The sequence below is a fragment of the Pleurodeles waltl genome, chromosome 9 (assembly GCF_031143425.1).
Source record: "Pleurodeles waltl isolate 20211129_DDA chromosome 9, aPleWal1.hap1.20221129, whole genome shotgun sequence".
Lineage (NCBI taxonomy): Eukaryota > Metazoa > Chordata > Amphibia > Caudata > Salamandridae > Pleurodeles > Pleurodeles waltl.
In genome coordinates, this window is record NC_090448.1 from 158,830,917 (window position 1) to 158,851,287 (window position 20,371).

General features: G+C 41.7%; 1 protein-coding gene across 1 annotated transcript in view; it reads right to left on the minus strand.

The window, feature by feature from the left end:
* Positions 1-15,171, minus strand: part of DENND6A (DENN domain containing 6A) — a 292,813-nt gene extending 277,642 nt beyond the window's left edge. Inside the window, exon 1 of the mRNA XM_069206473.1 lies at positions 14,889-15,171. Coding sequence (XP_069062574.1) covers positions 14,889-15,080 — 192 coding nt within the window. The 5' untranslated portion in view covers positions 15,081-15,171. The remainder of the gene's footprint in view (positions 1-14,888) is intronic.
* Positions 15,172-20,371: the final 5,200 nt, after the last annotated feature.

The following is a 20,371-nucleotide window of genomic DNA, read 5'->3' on the forward strand; positions in this document are numbered from 1 at the left end:
CTTTAAATCAGTTGGGTCCATTGCCCCCCTTCCCTAAACGTCTAGTCAAGATATTCTGCCTCTGGATTTAGTGCAAATTGAACAACTAGGAACCATTATGGGCACCACGCAGTACAGTATATCTTTTGACAAGACAGAAGCAGTGCACTGAGAGAGAATGAATCACAGTAAAAAAGCTAATGGGCCAAAGATTATGCATTGCTGTACTTTTCACCAGACTACCCCAACAGTCTAGAGACTAGTTGTAAATTGGGGTACTAAGAACATTATCTGCAGACTGTTGGTCACATTAGAGATGAGAGATCAAATATCAAAGATTGAGGAAACATTTATTGTCAGCACATCTGAAAGGAACTCCAATCATGTATATAAAAGTCAGCAATTTCTCTGCTCTTCCAGAACGGCAACGTAGAAAAAGATAGGGGAGGCTCTTAATCATTTAATGTTGCTTGATACGGTTTCCTCAGATCACGGTCATGCAAGGGCAACTAGCCATTCAGGTAATGAATTATTTTTATGACATTGCCTTTGTTGCCATCTACTCAAAACCCCTATTTCCCCCAAACCTTTCTCTTCATTTCAGCCACCACCTTTCAGTCGAATAAGGAAGCTAGGTTGGTGTAAAAAAAAAAAAAATAATAATAATAATAAAAACAAGCATTTACAATGCAACGGGTCTCGCGTTTGCTCGGGTTAATAAACTCCTAACCCGACTTTTCACCTATCGGCAAAAGTGCATTTATGTACGTAATCGAAAAAGTGCAATTAACTATGTAAAGCGCTCGACTTCTGCCAAGCGAAATCGCGCTAGTAAATTAGAGAAAAAGTAGTCCAGGAGCTGGACAGAAAACAGCGAGCCTTGCATGTTTTCTGTACTTGGTCACTGCGCTTGAGGAGGGCTATCCACCAGAAAAGGCATGACGTATGCATGCCTTCCAAGAATGAAAGCAAGCAGATGTTAATAGGCAAGCCCACGAACCAATGAAAAACACTGATGTGAGGGCAACAGGGCTCCGAGCCCTTTTCTAAGACCTAAAGCGTCTCGCTGCGATACGCATGCGCGAGCGCATGCAACGCAGGCTCGACCCTAAAAAAGAAAAAAAAGAAAATCAATAACTGTAATATAGTTTATATACAGAGCTTTCTAGCTCACCAGGCAAATCGAATCTGCTAAAATAGAATGCTACATGCAATGCCTCTCTAACGTATTTATATTCTGTTTAACATGTTTCTGACTATAATATTGAATTACGCTTTGAAGCAAAGGGGAACAAAAAAAAAAAAACAAAAAAAAAAACAGCAAACCTTTCGTGATTTGATTGCCACTTTAATATCATCTGCTACCACTGTGATAATTACTCTCAGCTTGTTCCTGTGAATATGCCTTTTACTGTACCCTCTGCCCTTTCAAGAAATATTAGAGGGCGATCACATAGTAATCAGATAATGTTAAAAGTCAGTTGCAATTCTTATGCCACTCACATTCATTCTTTGATTGACCACCTTCAGTCACTTTTGTCATACCTTATGTAGGAGGTAAAGTCACATGTATCCAATTACCTCTCAGCAGCAGTATGAGGACCACTGGTACACTCAAATTAGGATTACAATGAGATCCTTGAAGTGATACACATTACACCTCTCTCACAGTAGGGTATTCCAAAAGAGAACACTTGCATGGCATTAAAAAATTCCTGAGATTCCAAAATGAACCTAGTTTACTACATTTTATAGAGCTGCCTCTTGCACTTCTGTGTTACCTTGAATAATATGTATGGCAGGGTTATTTACTGATACCTGCTTGGTCAACTTGAATTTTTCCGAGAAAACTTTTTATTGGGTTTTTACACACAGTCATGAGCATATCAACAACAAAAGTAGAGATACTGAGAGCATCTGATATTCGCAGTACACTAAATATTTAAGTCAAAAATCAAATAAAATGATTATAAGGCAGGAGATGGTATGCATATGAAATATAAGAACAACGGGTGCTGCCAGGAGACACGATTAATCATTGCAATAGGACTGGGTTAATTAAAGAAAAGCTGACTTATTAGAGCCTTGAACAATTATATACTGATATTACCTGAGTTTGTGTGACATACTTCCATGGTCTAGTTTCCCTATGCAGATGCAATGGGTGACATAGACTTGTAAAGAAGGATTAATGAACCCCCAGTGATGGTGACCCCACTAGGAGGGAAGAGAAGGGGGAGAAGAATTGTGGGATTGGAGGGGGTAAGGGAACCAACCGGGAAAGAGTACGAGCTGTAGGACTGGAGCAACACAGGGTTAGTTGAATGTGGTAGTAGCAGGCTGAGGACTAGCATGGATAGTGAAATAAGGCTTGATAGATTAGGGCAGTGGTTCCCAACCTGTGTCCGTGACACATTCCCAGGGGGTCAGCAGGCCTAGGCTGGGAGGAAGGGGCTTCTCCAGCTGGGGCCTCCATCTGTGCGTGTTTTCATATTTATTACTTACTTTGTTGAGCAGTTTTAAATACACTGCAAAGTTCCTTGTACTGCAAAAATAAAAGCGTCAAGCTAACTCAAGTGATTAATGTATCTGCTGGAGAGAGATGGGAGTTTTGTGCAGTAGCAGTTTTGACTCAAGGTAGTGCATATGGTTAATATGCCTGCTGCAAAGAATGTGTATCATGAAAGGAACAGTATTTTATGTGCATGGCACAGTGGGTCTTTTGTCACAGAGATTCTTTTCTTACTTTGCAGTTCATAATCGTAATCTAGCACAGTGAGCTGCGAACTGCCATTAAATAGCTGCATGCAAACCTCATAGCACAAATTAGAAAGTTGTTTTTTTCCTAGTCTGTAATTTTCCTTATGCTGCTTAAAAAGGTTTGCTTGTGTAGAAATACATTCTTATTGCTAACGCAGTGCTTAATTTATGCTTGTTGTTTCCGGTGCTGAGCACCGGCACTTATTTTGAGGGCAGGGGCTTATTCTTCTGCCTCAAGCATTTGCTGCGAGCAAAAGACACATATGGGAAAGACGGAGGAAGGGAAAAATGAAAAAGCGTCACAAAGGGAGAAAGTAGAAAGCTGCTAGAGTGAGCTGAAGTGGCAGGGAGTGGCTTTATATGGATTGAAGAGTCCCAAGATGGCTTCAGGATTATGCTGCCTCAGTTTTCCGTGTACCCACATTTAATTGCAGCAGCCGCATGTTTAGGAGGATGGCTTTGGGCACGGCACTTTTTTATTTACAAATTAGGCACTGTGCTAACATCATCGCTAATCACTGTGCTGTGTTCTAAATCCCAAGTTTGTGCTTCTCCAGACCAAGCACTCTTAGAAAATGCCTACCAGTGTGGATGACATGTGAATCCTACACCTTGTAGTCCCCTGTAAAGTGCCCTGACACCCTACAGTGGTATGAGAGGTGCTATAAAACAAATTAAGTACATGTGACAGAGAGGCTAGGGAGAGATGAGTGGTCCTCATGGTTACCTTCCTTTCCCCTTCACTTATTTATGTGAAACAGCTTTCTCAGATCTTGCATACCTAAAAAAGAAAAACAGAAATCACTCCGGAAATGTAGAATCTGACCTGAGGATTCACCTTTCCTAAATAAAACCAAACATTGAAAAGGTGGTTGCCGAGATGCAGCGCCAACCTTCACAATAAAATGTTCCGATTTTTGCATATTTTTTCAATATAAAAGAATTTTATCTTTAGTAATTTGAGTATTTGTTTGGTGTGTACTTGTTATATTTTTTGCGAATTACTGTTTTAATGTTTGAAAATTAAATCGTACAAATTGCTGGAGGTCCCCAGCTTCCAGTAATGATTCACTGGGGGGTCCTCAGGAGTCAAAGGTTGGGAACCACTGGATTAGGGGGTTTGCGGAGGGGGGCAGATCGTCAGCTGTAACATCATTGCATGGCCAATTTGGAATAGGTTTCCTTACACATGTCACCAGCATTCTGTCTTCAATAATAGTATTTTTAAGCAGGTTTGTTTTATTAGCTTGGTTGTTTCCATTCACTAATGAACCCAGTGTTTTTTTTCTTATAACTTGATCTAAACTATCAATTTCTTCCATGGAATTCTTTATGCACAGATGTAAAATTATCCAGTGCTTAGCAAATTAATACTTTGTGTGCGTGTTCAGTTTTGGTAGTTTCCCAGTCTATCAGTTTTTCAATTGTGAGCGTTTGTTTCCACTGATATGATATCCTCAACAGGTCGGCTGATCTAAAGCCCATTCCTATTAGTGGCTTGTTTTCAATAATAAATCCTAGTGAAACCTTAGTGTCTATTATTAGCCTATTTTTATAATTAATTCTAGACAATCCTCAGTATGTTAGCCTAATTCACCTCATTTAGCATTTGAATAAACAAGTTGCTTAGCTGTAGCTATAGGTACAACACTGGTATCTTTCATAGATTCCCATGCTTGAATCATTCCTGTAGTTGGGGTGGGAATCCCACAGTAACCTTACAAAAGCAGAATGAGAGCATAATTAGCCCTGCAAGGTCTTAAAACAGGCCCCAAATCTACTCAATAAAAAAAAAAATCAAGGTTTAGAAAAGGAGGAGGGAGTGCTCTGATTATCCCCCTACCCAGATGCCATGTCAGCTAAAATTCCTACCACAAGTGCAAAAAGCGAAGAGCTTTCCACAGTTAGCGTCTACTGGGGAAAATGCCAATGCTGGAGTACTTTGATTGCATGTAAGTAACTTGTTTCTTCTTCTGCAATGGATCTCTCATTGACTCATGTCAGAATCAGATTAGCAAATAATATCACATCATAATACCATAATATGGCAGATAATGGGGTAAAAATAGAATGGCACACCTTTACCTGAAAAGATAAAGCATGCTTATACCACTGCTATCCTTCTGTCTGCCATTGCACGCAGGCAGTAATGCTAAGTGAAGGTATGACTATTCTTCCAGTTGGTGCTTGGGAAATATCAATAACAGGGGCTCCTCCGCAGACGACCGCTGATGTACCCATGCTCCTGGTGGAATGTGTTATGATTGTGCTTGCAAGTGGATGTTCTGCATTTATGCAACTTAAGATAAACGTCTCTAAAATTCTTGCTTTGATAAAGCTATCCTCTCCTTGGGTTGGAGAACGATACTAGTAAGTGATCAAACTTTGTGTATTCTTTCATTCTGTCCAGCTAGAATTTTAGACTTATGCACACATCCAGAAATGTAGAATGTTTTCTGCTGCATCCATAGGGTTCTGGAAGAAAGAGTTTACGACTATTGGTTCATTAAGGTGAAACACCATCAAAACCACAGGAATAAATGGTAGATTAATGTGCAATGCCACTCTGTTTTTACAGAACTGCAAGCGGGGTTCTTGAATTATGAAGGACTGCATTTCGCTGACTCGCTTAACTAAGTAGAGAAACTGAAAGCTGGCTCTGTGGATTGTCTTGATGGGACTTCATACTAATAGTGTTATAACTGTCCTGACTTCTCATTTTAGAATAGGTTTCCTGTTTTTTGGGGGCGTTTGGGGTGGGCTGTGATGAATCCTTTTTAGGAATTTCTTCACTACTCTGTGCAATCATAAGGAAATGTATTTGAGCAAGCAGAGATAAACTCAATAGGGCTGTGAGGTAAACTCTGAGCGATTCATGACTGAGTCCAGCATACACCAGCTCTAGCCGGCATATTAAAATCTGATAAGGTTAAATAGAGAATGGGTGCACATCTTTGGATGAGCACCAAATACAAAATACTTCCATTTAACTGTATAGGTCTTAATAATGGATAGAGTACTAGAAGAAGAATGTCTTTCCTTTCTGCTGGAATGTCTAGGTGTGAGAATTCACAGAATTAAGGAGCCAAGATTATAACTTCAATGATATCTGACTGTGATGAAGGGCTTGCCCATGGTTTCTGCTGTGGGGATTTGCTGGTGCCCCAACAGAATGGGCGGTACTTCTGCTAGAGGTAGGCAGTTCGTGAACCAATGTTGTCTGGGCCACGTTGGGGCATTTAGGATAAAAAGTGGCAACGTGGTTCCTACAAACACGCAGGACAGGCAGTGCATGCTTGTCACCGACACAAGCATGCTTAAAACGTATCACATAAATATCAGCTGTGCAATCTCTCCTTGTATAGACAGGTAACAAATGAGTATCAGCTTGCCTCTCCCAGAGAAAGGGGGCATGTGACAATTAAGAAATCGCACAACAGAAACTTAACCTTTCATTTCCAAAGTGCTATGGCGTCCCACTGAAAGTTTCTGATTAGCCTTCCTCGGTTTAAATCCAATGGCTAAGTTTACCATGTCAGTAGAAGCTGCATGTAGCTGATACTGCATCAGCCCTACTGTCTTTACAAAAGCAAGTAAGCATGACGAGCAACTAATTTTTCATCAGCCATTCAGAGGTGACAGGCCTAAAATGCAGCCCTTGTGATCTTTCAGATGCTGCAACACTGCTATGTTACTGTTAACAGCCGTTCTAACAGTCTTTAAGAGGCAGGTAAATCAAATACTTGGGTGACTGTTCGAGGTGGCAACATTTTAAGTTGATTACTATGCCTCAGCCAGACCAGACTTTGAGGCATTAGCCCGTTGTCTAAACCAGCGGCCAGCGGGTCTAACAAAGAGGAAGACGAATATGGGAATGCCAGCATGGTCACTGGGGACAAATTACAACAAGCAACAGCAAAGTCAATATTTCGGGCCTAGCTTAAGTTAACCTTTAAGTCAAGGCAGTATTTACTGTGCATCCACACAATATACATATAGGTGTCTAAAAACAAGAGCAGATAACACACCACACAAACAAGCACATGTGTAGTTACAGGTAACTAGCTTAGGGAGTGAAGGTCTAACAGTCCAAAACCTCAGGCAGCAGACTATCTTCAAGAAACCACCAGAATTGGCGAAGACAATAGGACTTGCTACTTGCTTTGGCAATGATTTTTAGCCATGCTGTACAGCAATTCTGTTCGGTTTAAGGGGCTGGGTGAAGCGCATGGACAATACACTAGCCACATGAGCGGCTTGTGCAAACACACAGTCAACAGAGAGCAGGTGCAGGAAGCTAGGACAAGTATTGGGAAAATTTAGGGTGGTTGGAGGGCCAGGGAAGCATTACAAGAAGCACATGGACAACAGAGAGTAGGCAGGAGAGGCTAAAGGAAGCACACAGGCCACGAAGGGTGAACAGGAGTGGCTAGGGCAGCAAACAGATAACAGAGGGTGGGCGGGAGGGGAATGTGGAAGAAACACAGAGGGTGAATAAGTACACTAGAAAGACAACTGGAATACACAGTCTCCGAGTGCTTAAAAAAAAGAAAAAAATAGAGCCTGAAAAAGTGAGCAGTGGAAGGACACAGTAATGGGATGGACAAACACATGAAGAGGAAGGAAAGCCTACTGAAGCTGAAGACTTAGAAGCAAGTAAATTAGAGCACCAACACTCTATGAACTCCGGATGCGACCCTTCATTAACTAATTTAATATCAACATTTAAGACGTAAATGTAAAAATGACTGAAACGGGAACAAAAGAAGGCTACAAATTAAATATTGTATTTTCTTGTGTAGAAGACAGCATATCTATGGAAATCAGCGTAGTCATTCAATTAGTAGTCTGTATATTTTGCAGAAATTATTGTAAAAAATTATTACAGTGATTGCCTGAGAGAAATTTGATGAAAATTGAAAAACTTAGAATAGAAGGGGAATACTTTATGGTGACATGATAAGGGGGTGACATCTCTATGCATAACAGTCTCTTGTTTTGTAGCTACTGTTTGAGAAAAAATTTACTGCATTTATATTACAGTCAGTGCAGGTTGTTTTGGGAGGGCAATTAACAAATTTTGTTGCTTCAGGATAAAGTGACTTTGGTGAAGAGAAGGTAATGATGGAAGAAAACTTATCTTTCTTCCCACCTAGTTATGAGCATGGAGTCGACCAATAAGGAGGACACACTAAAAAACTACGGTTCAAGACTGATGCAATGCAAGTTACATTTGCTTTTTCCATATAAGATTTGTAACTTTTTAGTGTCAGACTTTTATATCTTTTATATTTTTTTCTTTTTATAATGATTTTTGATTTAGAATGCACATTGTTAGCGATTATATTTAAAGACTTGAAAATGTATTGTTTAAAGGTTGAATCCATAAAACAGCTGCTAAAGTGAAAAAATCAGAGTTAATTGATTAGTTTAAAAAAAAAAAAATTACTATAAAAGCGGATCGGTCTTTCAGGTCTTCTTTGCTTCCCTTGTCTTGCAGCATATCATGAAACAGTAAACTATGTAAATATGTGGACAGCATTATTTGCTGTTTTCTTCTGTTGATATGGTAGTCTGTTGGTGAGGCAGGTGTGAATCTCATTGATTTGGGTTTTCTTTGTCTTTTAGACATGGATGATGATGAATTTAGATAAATAGTAGGCATATGAACTGAACTGTTGGTATTTAATGTTGGTGTGTTTTTTAAGACAAACTGCAATGATACATAGTTGTGTAAATTAAGAATCATAACGAATAGCTAAGAGGGAAGAAAGGTCTTTGAAGTTTAGGGTTATTAAACCAGAGTATAGAGATTACTGTTGTATGGCTTTGTAGATGTTTTTCAGTTTGATCATCTGTGGCACTGCAGAAAGCGTCAATAATTCTATGTTGCTCCAGCAGGGGAAGTTATCAAATTTATTCTGAGAGGTTTAGAAATTCTGTGCAAAGACGTTCTTCTAGGTAAGCTGATAATATTACAAATTCTCACTTTGTGAATTTCCTTTCATTTCTCCCTTTCCTCTAATGCTATTTAAGAAGACTTTCTCTTTGGGTTTATATGTATATCAATGTATATGCAAAAACGTTGTGTATTTGCATAGCGTTGTAAAGACATTAACTTCCATGTGAATATATTATCTGGATTACTTAGGCTTCTTGAATTATAATATTATGATATTTATTAGATCAACGTGCTGTTTAATCAATTAAGTAAAATATAGATGTGCAATTTACTTTGTGTGGGAGGGATTCGCAGAAATATGGCTTCGGAGGCTTAGTTAATTTTCGAATTTTTAACTTTTACCAACCACAAAAACAAAACAGGGAAAATAGAAATATGTAGGCCAGTCTGGTCCACAGAGAAGGGTCTTACAGTTCTGTTCTATAGTCCCTTTTTAGGGTCCAGCGTGCAAGCGCTCTGGCCGCTGTTGTAATCTCTTTGGGACTTTAACCACGCCCATCAGCTGTGTTGGTTTGTGGGCTTGCCTTTTAAAATTTACTTGATTTTATTTTTGAAAGGCATGCATACGTCATGCCTTGTCCGGAGTTTAGCCCTCCTCGAGAGCACCAGTAAACTGCTGAAAACATACGAGGCTCCTTGTTTTCCGCATGGCTTCTGGACAACTTTTTACTTCCTACACAGCACGATCTCGCTAGGCAGTAGTCGAGTGCTTTGCATGACACTGACCATATTACATAGATAATTGAGTAACTGCTGATACGTTTGACTGCGAGCAAACTTCTGTTTCCTTTTGTGTGCTCCTTCACGCTCATTGCGTTGCGCTTTAAATTGGCTTGCTTATGTAAAACTGTATTACCTTTCATTTTCAATTTATGTGGCAAGAAAAGTCAGGTTAGGACTTTACAACGCTAATAGCTCTAAGTCGAACAAATACGAGACCTACTGCACTGCAAATGCTCGTTATCTCTAGCCCTGTGTGGCAACGGTTTCTCCTTTCTTTTTTCTTGCAGGATCACCTGTTGGATGTCGCTGCCAGCACCCTCAAGCAAAGGAGTACACAAAATGCGATAAGTATTGTGTTGCCAGATTTATAGTGCCACTGTCACCACAAAACCTGTATCTCACCGTTGGTGTCTGTTTTTCTCTCTCTTTGGTAGAGGTTATGCTATATTTAGTGCCCTTGGAGAGGTGATCGCGGAGACAGAAGGACCCCCCCCCCTCCCCCCCTTTTCCAATATCACCATACAATCAGTAAAGCATGAGGGTGAAGTTGTAAAAAAGAATAAAAGAAAAAGAAACTTACACAAACTTCTCCTTTTTGCTTCAGGTTTCGTGGTTCTCCTCTTGCCTCCACCTCTTGTTCAAGTCAATTGTACCACCCCACCCCACTAGCCACAACTCTGCTGAGTTGTGGCAGGCTGTTAAGCAGTCCCAAAATCTAGGTCGCCCCGATTGTCCAGTCCGTCTTATCTTTCAAGTGCGTGGCTGCACCTTACTTTTCCTGAAAGGGCAAGACCATCATCACTGTTTGTGGGGTCGCTCCTGCCAGCCTCCTTGTCTCTAATGCTTTGTCCTTTTCTGTCAGACATCCTCGATTGTGGGCCGCGTTGGATGGGAGAGGGAAGATATCGGCACAACTACCAGATAAGGAGAGGGCATGGGATGGGGTCCCTTTACAAATTGTTAATCTGTTATGGTACATAACTGAAGGAACTTTGGTGTTACTGTGAAACACGTGCTGGCTGTTAATGTGCTGTTTGCCTTAGAATATTTCATCTATTTTTATGAATAGTGGACTTCACTACTAAGAGAGTCTGAAGAGACAAACTGAATCTGGAACTTTGAGCTGTTTGCTTTAGAATATTTCATTTATTTTTCAAGAACAAAGGACTCCATTACCAAGACTGTCTGAAGAGACAAATGGAATCTGGAATTTTGAAAATGTATGGACACTACTTCTCAATGTTTGCTTATGTTAGTATCGATTTGATGAACTTTTGTGTATAAAAACCTCTATTTGGCAATCAATGATGAAGAAATGCATCTTCACGCTACATGGTATGTATTGTTAGTTGTACAGAATTTAGCATTACTCCCACGCTCTAGTATTAATTGTCACAAACAATTTAAGCCGCAGGGGAAGCTGGCTTAGTGGGCGAGTGTGCAGGGTCTATCTACTCTTCTGTTGTTACGAAATATACATCATAATGGGAAAGTCAGCATGGGGGAAAACAGGTAATCACTTAAACCTAAAGGGCTGATGATTAATGCAAAAAACAATTGTATCCCCTGGATAGCACTCCATAGGGCTGAGGTATGGGACTAACTTAATAAATATGGTAAATTAATAAGGGGCTAAGTGAAATGGTTGTCACTTTTAATTCTAAAACAGTTCTAGTTGGCTGAATGAAAGTACAGAGGCCAAGATATAGCGAGTTTGCATGATTTAAGAGCAAATTCGGTCACTACTGGAGCCCTTTTACCCACTCTCTGAAGGTGGTAGAAAGGAGCTGCAAGGACAAACCACAGAAAGCAATGACGTTGCAGCAACCTGAGGAATAAAAAACGACCACTGGACGGCAACTTTCGTTTTCATTTGTACCTAAATTGGAGAAGGATATAACAAAAAAACAAGAACAAAAAAAAAAAAAAAACACCTCTTTCTGCAGTATATATTTTTAGCCCATCATAGGGGCTCCTTAGTGCTGGCACCCTAACACCATGAACATTGTCGCTCTTTGCACAGCAAATATAAGTTTAACACGAGTTTTGATTTTACTCACCATGCAATAACAAGCTGTTATTTTTTTTAGTACCTGGCTTTTTGTGCCATTGAGGACGTCTCTGCAGTGACAGGTGACAAGAACTTGTATTCAAATCTTAAAACGTCTTTACATCGCGGGATTTCCCTTACTTCACGTGTTGCTCTGACAAACCAGAAATTCTCTGCACAGTGACCAGGTCGTAAAATGCAAGTGAAGGTCATTTCTTTAGGTGGCCTCGCTGCTCACGAAGGAACACCCGCGTAGAAAGCACAAGCTTTATTGCAGCAACTGCAATACATTAACCAGTGGCACGAAGGGGGCTCGCGGTACGTTAGAAGCCAAAGAATCTTTGTAATCCTTCGAGGGGCGCGCAGTTAGTCAACTGGTGGGGAAAGAGAAGAATGAGGTGTGCATTCCTGACCGGGCAGGGTCACATTTCACTTTAGTCAGCAGTGGTAAGACTGCTAGCACAACTAGCATTGGCAAAGCCAACAGGTCCCGCCTATGCAAGAGCTATTGGCTTTGCCAAAGTGTTTTAGCCACGTTGTACACCAGCTTGGCTGCTGTTCGGCATGGCTAAATGTTAGTGGCATAGAGAAGAGTGGCGTGGAGTGTCAGAGTGTAATGGTGAACAGGAGAGTCGAGTGTTGCAGAGTGGAATGGCAGAGATTGTTGCGTATTGAAGTGGCATAGTGAAGAGTCGCATAGTGACATACACCAGAGTGGTGCAGAGTGGACTAGTGAAAAAGTCTATTGGCATTCAGTGTTGCATAGCACAGTGGCGTACCATGCAGCGGCATCAAATGCAACGGCGCAGATTAAGTGGTGCATACTAGAGGGCAGTGGTGCAGAGTAGAGCCAAGAGGCATTGAGTGCAGTGCCATAGAGTGGTGCAGAGTAGAGTAGCAGAGTGGTGAGGAGTATAGTGCTGTACAGTGCAGTGGCATAGAGGCTTTAAAAACTAGTGGTATATAGTCCTGAGAACTTTGGGAAAAAAGAAAGTCCAGGATGCTAACTAAGAATACACACACACTGCTGAACCTAAATAAATATTTGCAGACAATGAGAATGGGCGAGCACTGCCAACAGGTACATTACGGGAACAAAGCAAACTTTCTTTCCATTTAAAATATTGCATGAATGCTTTACCTAACTGCCCAAATGATTGTGTATTTAAATATGGAAAGTACATTCACTTTGGCAAAGGTGTTGTACACATGTAAGAAGATAATATTTTACATTGATACAAATGTATATGCCCTTAAAAATGAATTTCCTTGAGTAATGCGTCTCAACTTCTTACCGTTAATGTGTGTTAATACCAACAAGAAATAACTTCTGTACACCAATCTCAAAATTAAAAACAAAAAATACAAGTCATCAGGGGTGCGATCTGACCCAGCCAGAGGCAGTGTAATAGTTAGGCTAAGGGAGTGCCATTCCTCTTCTCTTTTTCAGTCACTCCAAGGGCATGAGGTGGTATATTGTGGCCATATATGGAATGCTCGTATCATTGGTAAAATGCTGGCATTAATGTAATAACTCTTGGCCCACTGCGGTTATCCATGACAGAATTGAGGGGTCCACCACCCAACTTCATAAATGTTAGACCTGGCATGATAGTGGTAATTCTTACCAAACTGTTGGCATCCATTCTAGGATGATGCCCTCTCCTGGTACAATTATAGGTCCAAGCATAGTACTCCTACTTCCTAGAATACTGTGGACATCAATGCCTTGAGAAATCCCCCCCTGATACAGTGCTTGATCTACTGCGGTTTTGGTAATGTGTATCAGATTGTTGGATTCAATGGCCCGTTAGTGACCGCCCCTAGTATAATCTTGACCTAACATAAAGCAAAATGTTTCCTGCTCCTGGTATAATATTAACCCTAGCATGTGTCTGGTAATTATGATTATTCATGCATAATTTAGACATCCATTTTGTGACACTAGTGGTAGATAAAAGTAAGAGCAGTATAGAAGGGGAGATAGATGTCATAAACATAACTAGTCGTGTAAAACTGCGTTTATGCACTATTTAAAAAAACCTGTTGTGGTAAATGGCCCCGTTTTTTCAATGTTTTCTCTGACAGGGAAATTCCATGGACACCGTGGGATGATCTGGAGATCACTTGCTTCAATTTGGAACCTCTACTTATGCCCCAACATATTCAATGACCACCAACTGTCAATAGCCAGAGTCTGTTGTACATAACTCTTTCAAAAATAACATTATTAGGTTTTAACGAGAGGTCACAGCATTCGTGGACATGCAACAGAAGCATCAACACAAGAACGATATTGGAAATCGGGCATTGCAAATGTTACAATGATTCTTTTTATTACCCTTGATTCCATCCTAAGGTCACCTCAAAGTACGGAGTGGGAGTTAGCAGGGGTGGATAAGGGTAACTAGGCGACATGGAAGGCAGACCGAAGCACAGTAAGACCTACACCACTTCTTAAACAAGCAACAAAAATAACACTCATTTTAAAACACAAGTAGCTCTTGTGAAGTACAATAAACATGTGCAGTAAAGTGAGGCTGGAAAGTGAAACCAACAGCAGCCCTGGCAAAAAATGCTCAAACCAGCCATACTTCCCCTACGTCGCCTCGTACATTTTCTACATCCATCCATCGTCTCTCTGTACCTCTCTCTTCTCAGATCACTTTCTTTCTATTTTCCCCATCCGCTCATTCTCTCTCTCGTTGATGCCCTGAGTGCATGCTACAATCACCTTCCGGGAGCTGGTGAAAGTGACCGAGGCACCAGGAGTGGCTCTTGGCTTTCGAAATCAGCTTCCAAGACCTCCAACCCACCGAGGAGATACCCGGTGAAATAAAAGATTTCGAGCCCGAAGTAAGATTTAACACACTCAATACAAAATGCCAACTGTCAGCTGCTAACGTTTTTTGGGTCTAGAGGGGAATCCAAACAATGGGCCTACTTCAAATCCATAGAACAGTGGTGCAAAGTGGCTCTGATTAGAAGTATACCGTGGGTCTGTGGCTTTTATTTTAATGACGAATGGAGTAGGAGGAATTGATCGATGGAAAGGAGGCAGTAAAAATGAATCAAAGAGTACAGCGCATTGAAGGAATAAATCATGGGGCAGTTAGTACCTACAGATGTGAAGAGTAAAGAGCACCGCAAAGAACCGATTGATGCGTGAAGAAAGAGGACGGAGCAAAGAGGGGGTGGGGGCGAACGGGTGAGTTGAATGAAGGAGTAGTGTGAACTATGTGACAATACCCGTAGGGCTGGGAAAACAATCTGTAGGTGGCAGAGACAGTGTTCGTTTTTTAAAAGGAATGGAAACAACCCGGTGCTAAGCTGCAAACTCATCAGATACCTGGCACGGCAAGAGTGCTCCCTGATAACGCACCCACTTAAAAAAAACATTCACAACAAACTCACCTCCACGGTTTGGCCCAGCTCCAAGTCGAAGCCCACCACGCAGAGGCAGTGCAGCCAGGCAGAGAAGCGATCCCAGCACAGACAGATTGAGTCCCCTCCGGGGGACTGCAGCTCTGATAGCCTTCGGGCCAGAGCCGGTGCCTGGCTCTCGGCGCTCCTCTCCTCCAACCTGGCAGTCCCCCGTAAGGACATCACGAAGCAACGATCTAGCAGAGTCAGCACCAGCAAGCAAGCATCCCACTTCTAACGCCGCCGGGGACCGGGAGCTCGGCGTCAACAAACAGCGACTGCACCACAGACCAGCTAACATAAAAGAAGGACTGGCTCTGAGAGCGACCAATTTTAGCTGCCATATTGGAAAGGCGCTGGCTCCTCTTATTCGGGAACTCTACTTACATTTAACCACACCACCCTCCCAAAAAAACAACCTTTTGAACAGCAGTGGATAAGAGCAACATATATTTCACACGCTGCCTACGTATAAGCTTTTAGATGATGTATTACATATGCATATCGGTCTTACATTGGGGAGAGACTTTCGTCTATTTTGTATCTGGTTAGGGGTGAGCATGTTAGGGGTGAGCATAACTACCAAATGTTTCATATTACGTACTTGTGACATTTCTGTGGTTTCTGTGTGCCTGAGAAATTCTACTGTCAAATGTGCGACATTTCAAGTGACACTCTTCGTGAGTATATCAACGCAGTTACGAGCATTTTAGTGCCTCTGGGACTTTTCTGCACCCAGGCAAACCATAGAGCAATGAACATCTGCCAAAAACAAGCCACTGCTTGTTCGCAGAATCATATCAAAAAGTAATAACAATGATCTTGTGAATAATTTCAATTTGATATGCATGAATTCTGAAAATACACGACTTTAACAATTGTAGATCTGTGGAAGGTCCAGTGATCTTTGGAATGTGTCAATCACTTCCGTTCTTAACTTCAAATCACTCTCCACTGCAGCTTATCACTCTACTAGCCATTAACGCCACTGTTCTCCTCACATACTTCTGAAATACTTCATCTGCATTATGCCAGAAACAGGGGCATATTTCTCAACAGTGAAGAAGATGCAGTGATACTGGGACCCAAGTGAAATGAGGGGGCAATTTCACACCAATAAGGGTCTGTTTTTTTATTTACAACCCAAGGGACGGGGTGCCCATTTTTTTAGTGTCTTAGGGCCCAAGACACCCTTGCTACACCATTGGTCACACATCATCTTCTTCACCACTGTTCTCATTGTCTGTCTATGTATCCTTGTGACACACCTTCATTGTGCTCTCTCACCTCCCTCTCATACACACACTCAGTTACTCTCCTCACCTGTAAACAAAACATTTTCTTTTCATTAGTTTGGTGCTGTCAATATTTTCACAACTGTGTCCCTACGTTACAATTCCTCACATAAAATGGGAAAGTAGATTTTCCTAGTAAAGTATTAAGCTTCTCTAATCTTGCTGGAGTGGGCTGCTACAGCAGGCTATAAAGCTATAATAGTAACCAAGCACTACCTATAGTACTAAGCTTGACTTTAAACAGCTCTCTTTTCCTGTGCAAGAAGTTGAACAAGGGAACAAGTGAAAACACAATTGCACATGCTAAAATCAAAGAGAAAAGTTCTTGCCATAAGTTCATAACTCCAGGTCCCAAGGAGACAGCGGAGGACGTAGTAGACTCAGAAGCGCCATGAGGATCCAAATGAGGAGACTGATGGGAAGTATCAGGAGAAGATGAAAAATCCTTAAGAGTGAGCTGGAGCTGCTGGAGCCACTTTCAGGGAGTGAAAAACATAAAATTAATCAATTTTGAGGGAGGAAAATTTCACCTCCATGAATTTAATTGAATGAAGACTTTCCCTAATAATTTACTAGGAAAATCTACATTTTATTTCAAGACCAAAGGCTCCCATTATGCTTGTTTAAAGCATGTTAACTCCTACTGAAGATGCTATATGTATAGGTTTACAGTATAAGGTTCTGAAACAGTATAAGTCTACCAATCCGCTGATCTCAGAATGCCTTCGAGATGAGGGCCGAACCAAAAAACGTTGGAAGTCATGGATCTTCTAGAAGAATGGGCACCTAAAATGGAAGTATCAATAACTGCCGGGGACATGACCCACTTAACCCAGCGAGCAAGTGTAAGTGAAGACACAGGTTTGTGGGGTTTCCTAAAAGAGATAAGTCTGAGGCACTTCTGAGATCAGTTGTTTTCTGCGCATAAACTTTGCGACATTGGCCAACACAGAGCTTGGGTTGATCTGGAAAGTAAAAATAAAAAAACAGATTTTAAATTTGTCTTAGTGTGTCTGCGAACAGTAAAGAGTACACCTGTTGGAGTAAATTTTATGGCAAGACTGGAGGCTCCTATTATGCAAATTTATTTTCTTTATTTTAAACAGCAGCTGCAGTCAAGAAGAAAACTACAGATCCCATAAGGCGAACAACAGTAGCCAATGGGAAACAAAGAGTAGTTCAACATAATGCACCAATCACTGTCGAGCAGTCCCAATAATACCTATCTTGACTGAGAACAGCCCTCTTTTCTTGCTGCTCACAGTCAAGATAAGTATTATTTTGTCTCTGAATTTATATGTATGTTAAATACTAACGTGGTGTTTTAAACGTGTTTTATGCGCTTTGCACATCGCGCGTTCATACTTTTCAGTCGGCTTGTAGCCGCATTTCAGCCTCGCGCCCGTGTCGCGCCCATTGCTCTTATCCTGCCGTTTTCCCCCTCAACGCGTGGTCGCCATATTTTACCGGTCGTTGAGGGGAAACGAGTTACCGATAGTTCTGCTGTGCACTATTACCTTTATTTTCCCTCGTTTTTCGGATATTTGCAGGATCCGGCATACTGCATAGCCCCCGGAGCTCCTCGTCTCCTTCTGGTGTGCTTTTCCCCGCCCCTAGGCAAAGCCTGGCCTTTCTCCTCACTTCTGTGAGGAGCTTAACCCTTTCCTTACCTTACTTGGCTTGCAGTCTTCCCATGCAGTATTTGTTGTGACCATGGACAGCTCCCCTGTATCCCAGCTCATTCATGAGGAGGAAGAAGTCCTCAAAGATAATTTAAATGATTTTATTCAATTGTCAGTTGAGCAAGCTGTTTCAGCTTCATGGGAAAATGATCTAAGAATTTAGAAAATTCTGTCGTCAAGTTGGTCTCAAAAACCATGCTGGCCCAGTCTGCGGGGGATAGCAGAAAGCGTCCTGGCACTTCAAAAAATTCGAAAACGACGCTGTTGGGAGGTGAGAATGTCTCCCAAAGGACAGAGGACGTGGCTCCTCAAAGGCCTCCTTTATAGGAGGGGTTACTATTATCTAGGCCTTCAAAAAAATGCATGGCCAAATCGAAACATATCTCTTTCCCTATTATTATTTCTAAGATATTGGACACGGACGACGAGATGCATGACCATCACTCAGATTCGGATAATTCCGATAAGGACAATGGAGATATTTTCTCCCCTCCTCCTCACAAAAAAGCCAAATCTGGAAATCAAGAACTTTCAGGGTCATGGAAAATAATGGATGCACAAGGGGTTCCAATGTTTGACCCGAACGACAAAGACCCTCGTAAAGGAGTTGATAAAGCTTGGTCTACCTGCCAAGACAAACTTTTGGACATTGTGGGGCCTTTAACCCGTATATGTGACATGGCTGAATCAGCCCCGTTAGAACATGTCACAGTTGATCCCATGGAGCTATCTTTGTGGACTCAGCAGGCCTTATATTTACTTGGGATTGCGAACTCGGCCATTACCCATGAACGCAGGAAGGGACTCCTGCTCAAGCTTGACTCCAAGTTGGTTAACCTCAGACCCTGGTATTAAGGCTGAAGGTTTACTTTTTTGGTGATTCTTTCATTAAAGAGCTGAGTAAATACGTTGTAACGTTTGCCTCTCTGGATAAGGCACAACAGCCTTTAAAAAAGATGTTTTCAGCAGGGCCGTCAGAGGCAGGAACCGCTTTTTCAGCCGTACCTATCCCAACCAAGGTTCCAGCGGTTTCTACAGTAATAACTCATACCAGGAGTACAGACCGCAATTCTATCCCCAAAGGAACAGGGGCTTCAGAAATAAAGGAAATCACAATTCCAGGTTCTCTGCACAACTCAGTAAGTCAGCTTTCTTATCTTCCTGTCGTAGGGGGTCGTATTTCTCTGTGCCTTCCAAAATGGTGAGATCTCTCAGCAGATCCCTGGGTCTTAAATACCATTCAGGGTTATGTTATTGAGCTCTACTCAGAGCCTTTTCAGTCAAATTTCCCCCATCCTCCTCAGTTTTCTGTCCAAATGACAAACTTAATCACTTTAGAAATTCAATCTCTTTTACAGAAACAGGCAATTGCCCCTTGTTCTCCAGACCCTTTGGGTTTCGTCAGCTCAGTCTTCCTAGTCCAGAAGAAGAACAAAAAGATGCGTCCCGTTATCAATCTAAAACAATTCAACCAATTTGTCGTATATCGCCACTTCAAGATGGAAACTATTCTACATCTCAGGGATTCATTGCTCCTAGGGGACTGGATGGTGAGATTGGATCTACAAGACGCGTATCTCACAGTTCCCATGCATTCAGATTCTCAGAAATGTTTCCAATTCCAATGGTCCAATCAGACATTTCACTTCACATCCCTACCTTTTGGCCTGTCGTCCGCTCCATGGTGTTTCACAAAACGAATGAAACCGGTAGTGGCCTTTCTCAGAGCTCGAGGGATCAGACTGATCATTTATTTGGACGATATCCTAATCATGAATCAGAATCGTATGCCCCTTCTGTCCCACGTACATCTCACTTGCACTCTTCTCTCAGATCTCGGTTTTATAATCAACTCAGAAAAGTCTTTCTTAGTTCCGGCTCAAAGAATCAAGTTTTTAGGTTTTCTAGTGGATTCTGTTTCAGCCACTCTTCTTCTTCCGTCATCAAAGATAAAATCCATCAAATCAGAAGTCCCTCTAATCTTACGCAGTTCTCTTCTATCCCTCAGATCCCTAGCAAGGATTGTAGGCCTCCTTTCTTCTTCGATTCAAGCCATTTTTCCAGGTCCGTTACATTATCGGGCACTTCAGAGACTAAAGATTCGTCATCTCCAAAAAGGTCTCGCTTATTCAGATACAATCGTGATGGACCAGCATTCTCGTTCGGAGCCCCAATGGTGAATAGACCATTTAGATGCCTGGAACGGCAGGACTATATTCGCATCAGAATCTTGCATTAGAATCAGATGCATGTCTGCAGGGTTGGGGAGCCCGTTGTGGTACAATCTCGACTGGAGGCACATGGTCTCTAGAGGAGTCATGGTTGCACATCAACTGTTTAGAAATGCTTGCCGGCTCCTTTTGTAATCAAAAGCCTGGCAAGAGACAGAGTTTGTTGTTCGGTACTCCTCAGAATGGACAACATTTCCGTGGTTCGTTACATCAACCATCTGGGAGGCACAAAATCCAAGCCTTTAGCCGAATTAGCGAAAGGGTTT